Source organism: Cadophora gregata, assembly GCF_030347475.1.
Source record: "Cadophora gregata isolate MNR1 chromosome Unknown scaffold_5, whole genome shotgun sequence".
Classification (NCBI taxonomy): domain Eukaryota; kingdom Fungi; phylum Ascomycota; class Leotiomycetes; order Helotiales; family Ploettnerulaceae; genus Cadophora; species Cadophora gregata.
This window is the reverse complement of record NW_026695928.1, coordinates 1,895,964-1,908,930: the sequence shown is the minus strand read 5'-3', so window position 1 is coordinate 1,908,930 and position 12,967 is coordinate 1,895,964. Positions and strand designations below refer to the sequence as shown.

Genomic DNA, 12,967 nt, shown 5'->3' with positions numbered 1-12,967 from the left:
TAGGATAGCTATTTCTACCACAGCCGGGTCCTTCCTTACGTGAGAGTGTGGTTGGTCTAATGAAGATCAAACGGACAAATCACCAACAGGAAAGTCGAAGGCCAAACACCAACCAACAGAATCCTCCGAATGCTACCTACCAAGCACGACCATAGCCACTGGGGCCCATCACCAGGCCTGTTATTCAGACTGCGCCTCTCGTCCTGAAGCTGTCGCCAAAAAGTTCACCCAATATCCTCGGGTGAATCAGTCTGACACGACCAAAAGGTCGTCATTGGCCATTCCCATCAAGGAGTAAAGAGTGGCGTGCGGATCCATGCTTCGCTTCCTGGAACACTTGCACGCAAAAGGCATGACCCAGAGAGCGGCGTGTACCTTAGAGGCTCGCTATCGATAAATAGAGTATACCAACTGGTGAGCTAAGAGGCGGAGGCTAAACTCAGCCTTGGAGTTTCCAGTTTTGACGTATGGGATCGACGATGGTTTGGGCGGAATGCTACCTACCTTGGCACCCACACGTGTGGCAAGATTAAGATCATGTGACTTGTCTTTGGTACTTGGCATTCTTGCATTGCATGGCAGTGCAGGCAGCGTAATTCGTTTATTACGGATCTTCGGAAACAAGTTATAAGATGGCTGCCTACCACTGGTGCCATGAGCTTTTGCGAGGGCCAGGAGAGATAAGAAACGACGATTGAGACAACGTTCGGATTCTGGAATATGTTATTTCCCGAGCAGTAGGGCTGAGCTTACCTTACCTTACCTGCATCTCCCCTTACTTGCATCCTAACATGTACTAAGATTTTCTGCTGACAGGTATAAGCAGCTTATATTTCGGGTAAAGTATGAATGAAATTATTCGCCTCAAATGAACCATGTCACTAGGTACCAAAGGATAGGAAGATTCAGTCTATTTTTGAAATTTCAAGCTGTTACCACAATTTGATGCTATTCAATCCGCCACATCGCCATCGCAAATCGAAAGACTCCACGCTGGCAAATCTCACACTTCACTTTTCTTCCATTCCGTCTTCCATAGATTATACATTACTACTTCCACCTCACCCCTAGTCGTCATTCCATGTACTCCCGTTGACAGATATCAGATCTTTTCGGCAGCAGTAGGTGTGACAGCGCTGGTTGGAGCGCTGGCTTGAGCAGCCGCTGGAGAGACAACGGTTGGACTGGCAACATGTTGCTCTCCAGTCATGCCGGATGTTTGCAGAGGAGCTGGAGCAGCTTGCTTCTCCTCAGGATACACAGGTGGCTGCGAAGCCTTATTATCGACAGGGCTGTCCGGGCTCACTGGACTGATAGGGCTCACTGCATCAGTCGCTGGAGCAGAGCCAACCACAGATCTGATGGCCTCAAACCAGTTTGTAGCATCGGCAGCAGTGTGGGCCTTGAATTGGATTTCTGAAGAGCCGGACAACTTGCTACCGAAACCCTTGCTGACATCCTTCCCTTTAACGTTGAACTTCTCGCCATTCGTCGCTCCGATAACAGCATCGGGAAGGTAGATTGAAAGCTCAGGAGTAGGGTCCCTGCGCAAATTATCGCTGTCCTTGAACTCGTGGAGGAATTTAGATGGTGTGACAACGTAATATCCAGTTGAGTAACCACTCATGCTGAGTTTGTTGCGAGATTTTCTTTCCAGAGTGCCTTCGATCACGGCCTGGGTGGAATGATGGTTCTGGTTCGGAAAAGTCATGCCGTCAATGGTACGATCTGGCGACTTCGGATCAATAAGAATATTGTTGTTTCTCTCCACAAAACCGGTCCATTCGAAGTTGAGAGGAATAGCCTGGGCAGTGCCGAGCATTTCCCCGTAGAGTTGCTCGACCTTCTGAGCTTGTCCACCAACGAATTGGTTGAAGGACATGAGTGCTTGTTGGATGACCTCAACAATGTGCGCCTCGAATTGGGCGAAGTTTTGCTGAACAGCAATCAAGTCATGTTTGTTATTATTCTCTGGATTCACGGTCAGTATTGTAAGCTTTGTGAAGTCTCTACTCTGGCAAGAGAGCTACAAGTCTCGGAACTTGCCCAACCATTGGTAACAAATTTTAGAATTGGCATACCTTCAATAACCTGCTTGCCCAGTCGGTGATAAACACCTCTCTGCAAAATATATGGATCATCATTTGCCGTCATCTTGCCTCCACTAGACCCGAATCCAGCAGTGTGTTGTCCCAACAGTTCGATGTGCTTCTGGGTGGTATTTCGGGCCTTGTCGACTTCCTTCGCACTCTTACCAGCACCACCGGACAGCTCCTTGGACTTGTTCTTGATTTCCTTGTGAAGACGGTCGAGGATAGGGAGGACGGAGCCCTTGAGGTTCTTTTCGGTTTCGATGTGTGTGTTAACCATTCCCTAGAAGTCGTTAGAAGTTGTCCCGATATTTCCGAAGAGCTTCGTACCTGCGTGTTCTGTCTCATGTTCTCGAAGAGCCCTGCGATTCCTCCCAAGTTCTGGTCAAAGTGGTGACCTTCCCTCAAGGGATCCGAGATTGTCTGTTTCTTATTGTCAACACGCTATACTCCGGCTTATCGTAACCAATGTATCCGCACCTTTAGCACTTTTTCATACTCCTTGGCATGTGCCTTCTGGATCTTCTCTGTGGCTCCGACATAGGCTTCGAGATAGCCCACGGCGTGTTTCCATGCTTGCAAACGCTCTGCAAGTAACTCGGAAGTCTACAGATAAATTGAATTAGCTGCTGTCGTGCACATACAGGCGTGGAACGCGCAGGTATACTGACATTCTTGGGGTCCGTGAGAGGCACAGCATCATCGCTCACGGCGCTGGACGTTGAGGCCTGACGCAATGGCATGGTGACCGGGTGCGATCCCGGCAAGCCTGGCTTCTCGGCAGACATGATAGAGGTTGTTCTGAGCATCTTGAGTTAGTTGTTGCTGGTACGTATGATGGGATCGCAAATGTGTTCTGTATTGCAAGCTCACTTTAAGGTACAGTACTGGATTTGGGTGGGTGGGTGGGGTAGGGGATGCAATCCTGGTGATAATCGTAGGTTGGTTAATTTCCGGCCCCTCCAAGCGAAGAAAACAGTCCAGGATGCCGAACGAGTAGAACGTACCTAGGAGATTCTGGTTTAGAAAAAGTCGTTGATTCTTTGTCGCTTTGCGATATGGAAGGTATTGTAGATGTTCGAGGCAGGAATGTTGGATTTTATATCTCTGGTCTGGTCTGGTCTGGTCTGGTCTGCTACATCACACATCGAAATTACCTCCACTAGCGCTGGATTTTAGGGGTCGTCGGGCGGTAATTACCCTGCTGTTCATGACGTAGGAGGAGCCCCTCGATCTCGCTCCCCACCAACTCTCCTCGTCCCCGTCCTCGTCCTCGTCCCCTCCCTCCCTCCAAAAATCCCATCCAAAAAACAACGGACGAAACCCACATCGGACTTTCCAGTAGCTGCACAGCCTCAGACTAAAATGTTCTTTCGACACATAGAAGGCTTTAGCAGCCACTCGGGAAAATGATGCTACCTTAATGCTTCCCGTTTTGGCCTTGGTCGTAACTTTCTTATATTCATTCCGACACTGTGGCTTGCCCTCCGTCCTCGCGCCTGCACATGTGGTGGCAGAAACCAAGGCAGAAGCAGTTCAAACTCTGTACAGTGTACCCCCCGGTCCCAATGTTAAATTGTGGGCCTGCTCAGTTTATCAATTAGACTTGAAATAGAAGAATTTCAAGCTGTTTTAAGAGGTGACAAGGGTTTAGAGTGTCAGATTTAGGTATGTTGATATAGCAACCGTGAGGGGAGCACGTAAAAGCAGCTGCCTAGGCGCCAGTGGCGAGCTAACATTGGGACCGGGGGGTACACTGTACCTTTCGTACAACTGGCACGCGAGCGTGGCAGCACCCATAACTTCGTGAACACTTGTTCCTTGTCTGCAAGTTCGATTCTAAGGGTTTTCTTCTCCAGGTCCCAGGGGTCGCCTCGGGAGCTGCAACGACCCTCCCTTCGAGCTTGGATGTCATTTCTCTATTGTGGTTTGCTGAGCTGGCATGGGACCACATGAAGAGCAATGAACTTGTACATCATACATTACGGAGGACGGCGGGATGTTGCAGATTGAGATCTGTCGCACAGCCTCACTCTATGTCGATCTCGAAGCTTTCGAATCTTCTATCGCTTGGTCCCGTGAACGTCAATCTCACGATCAAGGGCTTGAGATGACTTTTGTTGAGAAGACTTACGTTGCTTTCCTGCTTCTACTGAAAGATCTGCCATGCCTTGGTAGAAAACTTGGATCAAGTGGCAAAGCTTTTCCAGGACGTTTTCTTGATCTCATGGTGGACTTGAAGGCTCCCATACTGGAAGGCATTGCCTGCAGATGACATCCTTCACAATTTCGTTCACGTCGTTTGCAATGAACTTCTTTCTTCGACAGTGATACAGGAGTCTGCTTATCCATGTTCTCGCTGCTTTACAAGAAACAAATTTCAGGATGGTAATTCTCAGCAGCTACTTCTATTACTCCTGGAAATGTTCGCTCCCGCCTTTCACCTTCCTTTGAACTTCTCATCTCTTTCCCATTGTCCTTTCCCTGAATAGTGACAAATTCACAAGCAAAGCTAAAGGTTTCGGCAGCTCGTCTATTTTCAGTCGTTTGAAGTGCACAATACTCATACCACGATCTCAGTCGGCGACGTACTTGCAAAACCCAAGCCGACCACAAAGCAAACTAGATCCAGAATTCCAAGTTCACAAGCCTGCTGCCATACCCAGCATCAACTTAGTTGAATGATCAAGCTTTATTTTGCGTGCCAAGCTCCCGATTTGTACAGTCCGAAACCACCAATCATTCATCTTCCCGCAGTCTCGGCCAATAATAGGAATGCTTTGGTCTTCACATGTGCTTGTAAGCAATCCGTAAGCTAAGTGGAATTGTATGCTTTTTTGGACTCGCTTAGCGAATTGCACTCCGTGCTTGCTCAGCTTAGTAACATGCGGCCACTATTGACACGGCGAGCAAGCTACTGATTGTTATGGAATGTGTTATAAGTGCTCTTAAAGTCCACCGCCTATCAGTCCCCATGTGCACACCTCTGTTCTCGTTTCCTCAATCGACTGTATCTAGATACATTCTGAAATTCGTCTCACATACCTGCCCTGCAAGACTCTGTGATGAACCCAGCGTTTCGGCGGCTCTCTTCACTATCAAAAACAATGGCCTCTCCCCGCAAAATTCAGAAGATCTTCCTCGCCCGCGAGCAAAGCGAAGGGGCAGGTGCACGCATCAGACGCTCAATCGGAACGGCGCAGATGCCAGAATTATCTCCTTTCCTGATGCTCGACCATTTCAAGTCAACTTCGCTTGCTGGCTTTCCGGATCATCCACATCGTGGACAAGGTAAGTCACCACGTCTATTGAAATTCCAGCACAATTTCGAAAATATTGGTAATGAAAGTGCATATGCTCACGTCGCCACACCATCCAGAAACAATCACATATGTAATAAACGGCTCCATAGCCCACGAAGACTTCATGGGAAACAGCGGCACCATCCACACCGGCGGGCTCCAATTCATGACAGCCGGGCGAGGAATCATGCATTCTGAGATCCCTCGTCCAAACCCAGACGGAAGTCCCAACATCGGGCTCCAGCTCTGGGTTGACCTTCCCAAAAGGCTCAAAAACACTGAGCCTCGCTACCGGGATCTGCAGAAGGAGGAGATCCCGACGGTGGATCTTGATGAGGGCAAAGTGCATGTCAAGGTTATTTCTGGGGAGAGCCATGGCGTTGAGAGCGTGAAGGAATTGGCGTATACGCCGGTCTGGTTGCTGGACGTAGAGATCAGGCCAGGTGGGAGGATCAGCCAGAAGTTGCCAGCGGGGTGGAATGCGTTTGCGTATGTGCTTGACGGGGAGGTGGGTTTTGGTAGTGGCGAGGAGAGTAAGATGGTGACGCAGTATGAGAATGTTGTTTTTGGGCAACAGGGAGATGTTGTTGAGGCGGAGGTGGGTGCTGATGCAAAGGAGAATGGGAGATTTGGTAAGTCTACTCGTGATTACCCCGGGCCCCTCCCCCCCAATCCTCGTAGGAAAATATGAGTCAAAGGTAGAAACTATGACTAATAACAGTAATGCAGTCCTTGTTGCCGGTTCACCATTGGATCAAGAAGTCGTTCGATACGGTCCTTTCGTGATGAATACTGAAGAAGAAATCGATCAAGCTATGAGGGACTTCAGAAGCTACTCGAATGGCTTCGAACGAGCGAAGGGTTGGGAAAGTGAGATCGGCAAAGGGAAATTTTGAGACGAGAATTCTGTCTCTGCCTGACATTTCCGTATATATTTCCAGATTATCAGGGAAGAATCTATCCTCATAACAAGGACAGCTCAGTGGATATGATTGAGTAATACTGAAACGCCCCTTTTTTGGTACATATACAGGCGATATCGAGTGTACGACCGATGAGAAGTCGGCTGAAGTTTTGGAATTCTTCTCTGTGGACCCTTCCTGCGAACTTTCTCTGACTCTTGTTACTGATCAAACCCGACTGTTCTGGCATTGCTTGTGTGGATAGCAAGGCTAGCCTGGGTGCAACAATGCCTCACCAGCTCTTTTGGAACACATGATGTGTCACGACGGAATCGTTGTTGAATCAGGTATTCGAAAATCGACTCGGCGTCAGATGAGCAGTGCTCTGTAGGTACGAACAGTGAGGAATTGTCTACTAGGATCACATGATTATTTGTGGCTCGTGACTTCCATCCTGGAAATGATTGGACAACCAGGATGTTTTGTTGCACGTCGCAAGTATATACCCGGCATATGCGCGTGCCCAGAGATCATCAACTGCTGGTATCTCTCCAAAGATCCCTATTGGAAAATATCTGGTATCCGAAGTGGATCATCGAGATTCCCTGATCAACGCCTCAATCTCGGCGATGAGGCGTATGCTTTGCTGGATACTTGGACTCTTCTGAGGCATCACTCCGATCCATGCAGTGAGAAGGTCTCGTAGATGGGGACCAAATTCTGGGATATTGTGTTCGAGGAGTCGGGGGCGGAGGGAGGGATTCTGAAGGGCGACTAATATGATGAACATAGTACTTGTCATTCTAGTGCGGTTAGTAGCTGTTGACGCCGCCCTTGGGAGAGAATGTGCAACATAAAGCTGCTTGTGAGGATTTCAATGTAGTCATTACTTACGAGAGGGCACAGATCCAAGTGTCGATCATAACAGTCTGGCGAGACCATCGACGTCAGTAAAGAGAACTTAAAAAGCCTGGGAAGAGTGAAGGGGTCACAAACCTGACTGAAGGACCGCAAGTTCGCGATGTGATCACAGCTTGCTTTGAGGCATCGACTTGCTGCGTCGATCGTTTCAGTTGAGTGAGGAATTTCTCGATGTTTTAGCACAATCTCAACGTATGGTCGATATATCACACTCTTGCATGCAAGATACCGCTGTCGGAGGAAGGCCGCATGCTCATTCCTACAGTCTCTCGTATTTTCTTCAAATCTTAGAAACTCGGGAAGGGTATCGTGCCAGAGTACTAGTTGTCGATCAAGTTCAGTAATCAGACCTCGTAAGGCCTCATCCCTCGCATTCGTATAGTTCTTGTATTTATCCTCGGCGTAGAGGAGATGATGCACCCGGTTGAGCAGACGTCTTATTGAGATGCAGGACAAGAAGTACAGAGCCGATGATTCTGTTTCAGCTTCTGTGAAGTGTGTCTGCAAGGGACCTGGTAGTGGTACTTCTGACTCGACTTCGGCAACTCCGCTTTGGGGAAGATGGGAGAGTTCAGATATGAGATCGCTAACATACAGTTATGAGAAGGATCGTAATGAGTGAGGAGTTTCTTACCTTTCGATAATGTAACAAGACCAAAAGATGCGACGAATACATTCTTCGTCTTCAATATTGCCTGACCCTGTGCCATATACGAGGAGGGCTCGACACTTGGTAGCCGCCGTATTCAAGTGGCCCCATGTCTGTAAAGGCCGCTGCAAAAAGGAGCAGTAAATCCTAATCCAAAGTCAGTGCCATGTCTTTCACAAAACGAGTACCGAACGAACGCTGCTAAGAATACACATTGTGTCGAAATGGTGCTGATCTCCATGTACGCAACGTTGAGAAGCTTCAAAGCTTCATCAAAACAAACAGTAGCCATCGTCATCAGCTCGTTCTGCTGCTGTCTAGATTCAAATCCGTGGCCTTTGACGTTCGAATGTACTAGCTGAACCAATTCCGAAGCAGCTCCCAGTCCCATAACGAGGAGTGCGGCACAGTCTCCACAGGTATTTTCGACAAACCCATTTCTGACTCTTTCGAAGATATTCTGTAATGTTGCTTTGCTTACAGTTGGATACCAAAAATTGACATTTTTCTGGAAGGAGTTGAGGAGACGCTCTGCCTCGTTTGTGGTAAAGACTGGCCGTATTGATCGCGGCTGGAACGGGATTGCTGGACATCTGCTCTCTAGAAGAAATATAGGGCGGAATTGAGCACGGAGAGATGGATATGGAGCTGCAATGGCGGAGCTTAGAAGATCCTCGGTAGCGCTGATGTGAGTCGAAGGAATCTGTAAGTACGTTAGAAAATCAGAATTACGGGAAATACGTGGAGCGAGGAAAGTATGTCAAACCCATCGAAACATTGACGCGTGCAGAACGTTTCGTTGCCACCTTAGTTTGATACTGTGAACTGGTGTGAAAGAAAGTCATACATACAGTAGCATTTGCCACCTTGGCAAAATCACTATTATCTGGTGACGACGGATCCGAGAATCTCGGTGAAGTTACAGCTCTATGCTGAAGAGTTTGTTGCTGTTGATCGCTCTTATAATTTCCATATTAGGATTACTCTTCCATCTCAATCACAACACTCACAAGATTTTCATGAATACTGCGAAGAAGACCGTCCATACGCAGGACAGTTTCAAGGATCTTGTCGCTCTTGCCCTGGTTTGCACCCGATGGCTGCTGTTGCTGTCCGTACAGACAATCAACTTCATTCTCCATGCACCATGAACAAGGTTGTCGACCGTCACATCTTTCATCTGTCAGTTACTACTCCTTTTGAGTCTGTGACAATTTCGGACACCGCCTCTAGTTGAAAAATGAATCTACCTGGATTTCCTCATTCGGCAAGCATCGCACTATATTGTACATTTAGCGGGAGGTTGACACCTTTTGGTAAAGACACTTACAGCATGAGCAGTTCTCTTCCTCGGCCTCGCAGAATATGGTGTCGCCATCGTTGCAGAGCTATCCGAATTGCTTCGGGGATGGAGCTGGAAAGACATTCCTTTCTTGCTCGTCACTGTAGCTCGTATGATAAGTGCGGACTCTTAATTCCTGGAGAGGTGTAGGTGGGCATTGGGTTTCGGATACTAGGTGACCCTAAGAAGAGTCGTGTGAAGGTCGAGAAAGCCGTCCCACCTCGGCTGCAGGTGCTCACGTGTCGTGGGGTTTGGACCAACTGACGGGGGGGATGGTGGGCCAATGCGGGGTACAGTCAACCCTGGAAAATCCAGGTTATCCAGGTAGAGATGGCATGAATTGTGGGACCGGGCTCAAGTATGTTTATCCGCTTCCATGTGTTTACCGGGATCAAATGGTATAGGTGTAGGTGTAATGACTGATGCTACTCCGTAGGTATGCCAGTCGGCTGAGGACAAGCTTCGCGACTTAGATTCCACTTCAATGCAGGAGGAGTGACAGATAAACATGATTCAGAACACACAGAAACTACCAAATATATTACTATCTCGACGGTATGGCATGGAGAATGACAACTCTGCCCACCGGGGAGAATCGCCTGTAAACAAAAAAGCCTTACGATCAATTCCCTACAACTAAACATCCGCCGAAGTGGTCACAGATACGCCCATGGTATTGGCGACAGTATGTACAGATCTCTTCTGGAGACTCTTTTTGACAGGATGTGGATCACTGAACACCTCTTCAAGTTCTTCCAGAGTTCGGTCCTTCGTCTCCACAAAGTAAAGGTAGATGACCAGAGCCTCGATGAGATCCCAAACAACAAAGACCAGATAGAAGTAGTAACTGATCTCCTTGAACGCGGGTCCACTGCTGTATTGAATGATCGTGCTGGCAATGCTGGATCCAAGGTTTCCGACTGCGGTCCCCTTTGCCCTAGTCTCGGTAGGAAGAGTTTCGGCGATGTACATGCTTTGGAGAGGTGTCCATCCGAATGAGAAGACTATGCCGAAGAGGTAGACGAAAGTAATCGCTGCATTTGACGCCATTTTGTTCTCCTTATCGACTGCAAGCTTGGTGGTACCAGTGATGATTGCGAAACAGACACTTGAGAAGAGGATGGACCATATCAGAAGAGGACGTCTTCCGATGCGGTCTGTCATGCGAGCTCCGAAGATGGCGCCCAACCAGCATAGCACGGGATAAATTCCATTGAGCTTGAGTTGGGTGGAACTGTCTGCAATTCCTGCAGTCTCCACCATGACTGGGAGGTAGTAGGACGTTATCGAGTTTCCTGACAATTGTCCGAAGAACGCCATGCCGAGAACGCAGATAAGACGGTGACGGGCGTTGCGTGTCTTTACGAGCGCAGAGTAGTCCCAAGGTCGTTTGTCACTTGCATCGGTTTGGATTTGGTGATACATCTCGTTGATTTGAAGATTGACAATTGGGTGATCATCTCGGCCTAGAGGTGGTCAGCATCACTCCAAGGACTCGGTTGGAGATACATCATACCTTCACCGTGGTATTTTCCAAGGATGGTACGTGCTTCTTCGACCCGATCATTTGCTACGAGCCACTGCGAAACATATTTTAGCCTAGGATCAAGAATACATGGGGACAGCTCGATCTTACTCTTGGAGATTCTGGAAGCATGAAAGCTCCTACTGCCACAACGATAGAGGATGCCAACTGAGCCCAAAGTGGAATACGCCATGACCAGTTGGAATCGATAAAATTGGTGCCATAGCCTAAAATGTCAGCGAACATTATAGTTGAACTCATGGACAATGACTCACAGGTCCAACTGGCGATAATAGATCCAATGTACCAGCAGGTGTTGTAGAGCCCAGTAAGAGTTCCTCTCCACATTGGATGTGCCATTTCGGAGACATAGCAAGGGGCGCTGACACAGCAGAAAGAGACACCAAATCCGAGTAGAAATCTCCCTCCCATAAACATGTGCATGTTAATCGCAGGAGCTTGAATGCAAGTGCCGATAATGATAATAACCGAGCCGGTGAACATGCCCGCTCGACGGCCAAATCGATCATTGACTGGTCCGGTAAGAATAACGGCGGGGATTGATCCAATGTTGTAGATAGCGAAAACGATTCCAGTTGATGAACCCGTATTTCCACTAAATCTTGTCAGGGTTGTTAATTTTTTTGGAGGCTCCTTACTCACATTCCAAAATAGTCCTGGTATGGCTTCATGGCATTGATAGCACCCATCAAAGAGCCATCATACCCGTTCAGGCACCCGCACAGATAAGCAATTGCGAGAACACCATATAGCTTGAACATAGACTTCGAAAATGCCGAGTACTTGGTCGTGTCGACCTCAGTAGCCAGCATAATGGCATCAGATGCAGACTTGTCCAAGTCATTGATGTGCGAGACACCAACGGCCTCCTTCTCGTCGAAACCCATTGTGTCTAGTGAGCTGGAACTGATCCAAAGGCACCTTTCAAGATAGAAAATGGAGAGTACTCTGTGGGACAACAAGAATGTAAAACATGGGGGAACGACTTAGCTTTATGTCCATGAGGGAATCTAGCTCGAATCATGGCATGGGAGTACATTAATCCAGCAGGTATCCCAATCGAGGGCAACCGAGTGTGAAGTTTCAATCAGCAGCACCTGTGCATGGAAAAGGGACCGATACCACTGGGCTAGTGCCATCGCATACAGTATACCCCCGGTTCCAACACTACTAGGTGGAGAACGTGGGACCTAATCAAGTCCTACAGTTCATCATCTTGACATTTTCATTTGATGCAAACTCCTTGAAGCTGACCCACCGAATAACGTTGGAACCGGAGATGTCCTGCAGGAGCAAGGAAGATGGGGTGATAGAGAAACAGTCGCTATTCGTGGAGGCAGAAACGCGGGGTAGACGGCTCAAAATGAACAGGGTCTGGCAGCAATTGTCCCCTTGAATAAGGTCGGGAAGCAGCTGCACGTCGGGGAGACCGGGGATGTCGGGGGTGGTTGAACGGATATATTCATGTGGCGTCGTGAATTGGTTTCGGGGAGTGCATTGGGGGAACTGCCGAGGTTCATTCAGCCATCTGATTGGTGCGCTTGGCAATCGCGGACTTCCTCTTTCTTGTTGAGTTCTTACCTAGGTAAATTTAACGCGAAGTCTCGTTAATCGTGAAGAAGCTTATGACCGTTGCATTCGGTTCTGCATTGGGATGCATGTGCCTCACACCAATCATGACCTGTCAAGTCCTGGTGTATATAGACCTCGTGCTTAGGTAGCATCGCCGTGCTAGACCTTCCTCCCCATGCAATCTGATTTGCTCGAGCGGACGGAATATAGCTAGATTGGAACGCCAAGGTAGTCGTTGAATGAGAAGGACAGAATAGGAAGTTGAATTGTAAATTACAGAGGATCTTGACAGGATATGTTTTCTCTAGGTAAACCCTTTTTTCCTCTGTTGAAGGAAAGTCGAGAACTCTTCTATTGACTTTGGTTTCGGTGCTCTCCATAGATCCAGGCACGGCGGCGTAGAAATGACAGCCTTAACTGCCACTTGTTCTATTCTTGGCATTCTTGTCTCAGATAGTCAGTGTTTAACGTCTCAATTTCCGCCTCGTGGCCAGCCAGCCAGCCAGTTGTTCTTTAGACGATTCATCTAGAGTCACATCTTTGCCCGGTTTCTCATTTCAATGAACAATAGGGTGAATTGCTTCAAGCACTACGTTGAGGCCTAGGTGTAATGCGTTGAATCAAGCACGTTAGCACGATGCAA

General features: G+C 48.1%; 4 protein-coding genes across 7 annotated transcripts; 1 reads left to right on the top strand and 3 right to left on the bottom strand.

Moving 5' to 3' along the window:
- Positions 1-656: 656 nt before the first annotated feature.
- ONS95_011404 (uncharacterized protein) lies at positions 657-3,323 on the bottom strand. 3 transcript variants are annotated; one of them, XM_058505016.1, is made up of 6 exons: positions 3,098-3,323; positions 2,762-2,891; positions 2,571-2,696; positions 2,421-2,513; positions 2,082-2,373; positions 657-1,971 (listed from the first exon to the last, which is right to left on the bottom strand). In XM_058505016.1, exons 2-6 carry the CDS (start codon positions 2,876-2,878, stop codon positions 1,103-1,105), a joined length of 1,497 nt encoding a protein of 498 aa, XP_058359572.1. In that variant the 5' UTR covers positions 2,879-2,891; positions 3,098-3,323; the 3' UTR covers positions 657-1,102. The 3 variants fall into 3 exon arrangements, with proteins under 3 accessions (XP_058359572.1, XP_058359571.1, XP_058359573.1); XM_058505015.1 differs by having other exon boundaries at positions 904-1,971; positions 2,762-3,323; XM_058505017.1 differs by lacking the exon at positions 3,098-3,323 and having other exon boundaries at positions 904-1,971; positions 2,571-2,980.
- Positions 3,324-3,401: 78 nt separating this feature from the next.
- On the top strand, positions 3,402-6,288 carry ONS95_011403 (uncharacterized protein; the record flags this gene model as incomplete). 2 transcript variants are annotated; one of them, XM_058505013.1, is made up of 4 exons in its annotated part: positions 3,402-3,758; positions 3,950-5,381; positions 5,470-6,024; positions 6,122-6,288. In XM_058505013.1, exons 2-4 carry the CDS (start codon positions 5,156-5,158, stop codon positions 6,286-6,288), a joined length of 948 nt encoding a protein of 315 aa, XP_058359569.1. In that variant the 5' UTR covers positions 3,402-3,758; positions 3,950-5,155. The 2 variants fall into 2 exon arrangements, with proteins under 2 accessions (XP_058359569.1, XP_058359570.1); XM_058505014.1 differs by having other exon boundaries at positions 3,950-6,024.
- Positions 6,289-6,886: 598 nt separating this feature from the next.
- On the bottom strand, positions 6,887-9,344 carry ONS95_011402 (uncharacterized protein; the record flags this gene model as incomplete). Its single annotated transcript, XM_058505012.1, has 9 exons — positions 9,195-9,344; positions 9,115-9,143; positions 8,875-9,037; positions 8,716-8,823; positions 8,062-8,567; positions 7,850-8,011; positions 7,291-7,801; positions 7,189-7,223; positions 6,887-7,097 (listed from the first exon to the last, which is right to left on the bottom strand). Exons 1-9 carry the CDS (start codon positions 9,288-9,290, stop codon positions 6,887-6,889), a joined length of 1,821 nt encoding a protein of 606 aa, XP_058359568.1. The 5' UTR covers positions 9,291-9,344.
- Positions 9,345-9,406: 62 nt separating this feature from the next.
- Positions 9,407-12,723, bottom strand: ONS95_011401 (uncharacterized protein). The gene is made up of 7 exons (XM_058505011.1): positions 12,334-12,723; positions 11,395-12,258; positions 11,007-11,347; positions 10,843-10,958; positions 10,723-10,786; positions 9,647-10,672; positions 9,407-9,568 (listed from the first exon to the last, which is right to left on the bottom strand). Exons 2-6 carry the CDS (start codon positions 11,637-11,639, stop codon positions 9,843-9,845), a joined length of 1,596 nt encoding a protein of 531 aa, XP_058359567.1. The 5' UTR covers positions 11,640-12,258; positions 12,334-12,723; the 3' UTR covers positions 9,407-9,568; positions 9,647-9,842.
- Positions 12,724-12,967: the final 244 nt, after the last annotated feature.

Bases quoted from the DNA above. Each gene is read 5' to 3' on its own strand.
- ONS95_011404 (XM_058505015.1), bottom strand. From the start codon at position 2,899: ATGCTCAGAACAACCTCTATCATGTCTGCCGAGAAGCCAGGCTTGCCG. The intron at 2,374-2,420 runs GTACGAAGCTCT...AACGACTTCTAG, and splicing joins ACATGAGACAGAACACGCAG to GGAATGGTTAACACACACAT. The intron at 1,972-2,081 runs GTATGCCAATTC...CCGTGAATCCAG, and splicing joins GGGCAAGCAGGTTATTGAAG to AGAATAATAACAAACATGAC.
- ONS95_011401 (XM_058505011.1), bottom strand. From the start codon at position 11,639: ATGGGTTTCGACGAGAAGGAGGCCGTTGGTGTCTCGCACATCAATGAC. The intron at 11,348-11,394 runs GTGAGTAAGGAG...GACAAGATTTAG, and splicing joins TACCAGGACTATTTTGGAAT to TGGAAATACGGGTTCATCAA. The intron at 10,787-10,842 runs GTAAGATCGAGC...TATGTTTCGCAG, and splicing joins TGCTTCCAGAATCTCCAAGA to TGGCTCGTAGCAAATGATCG.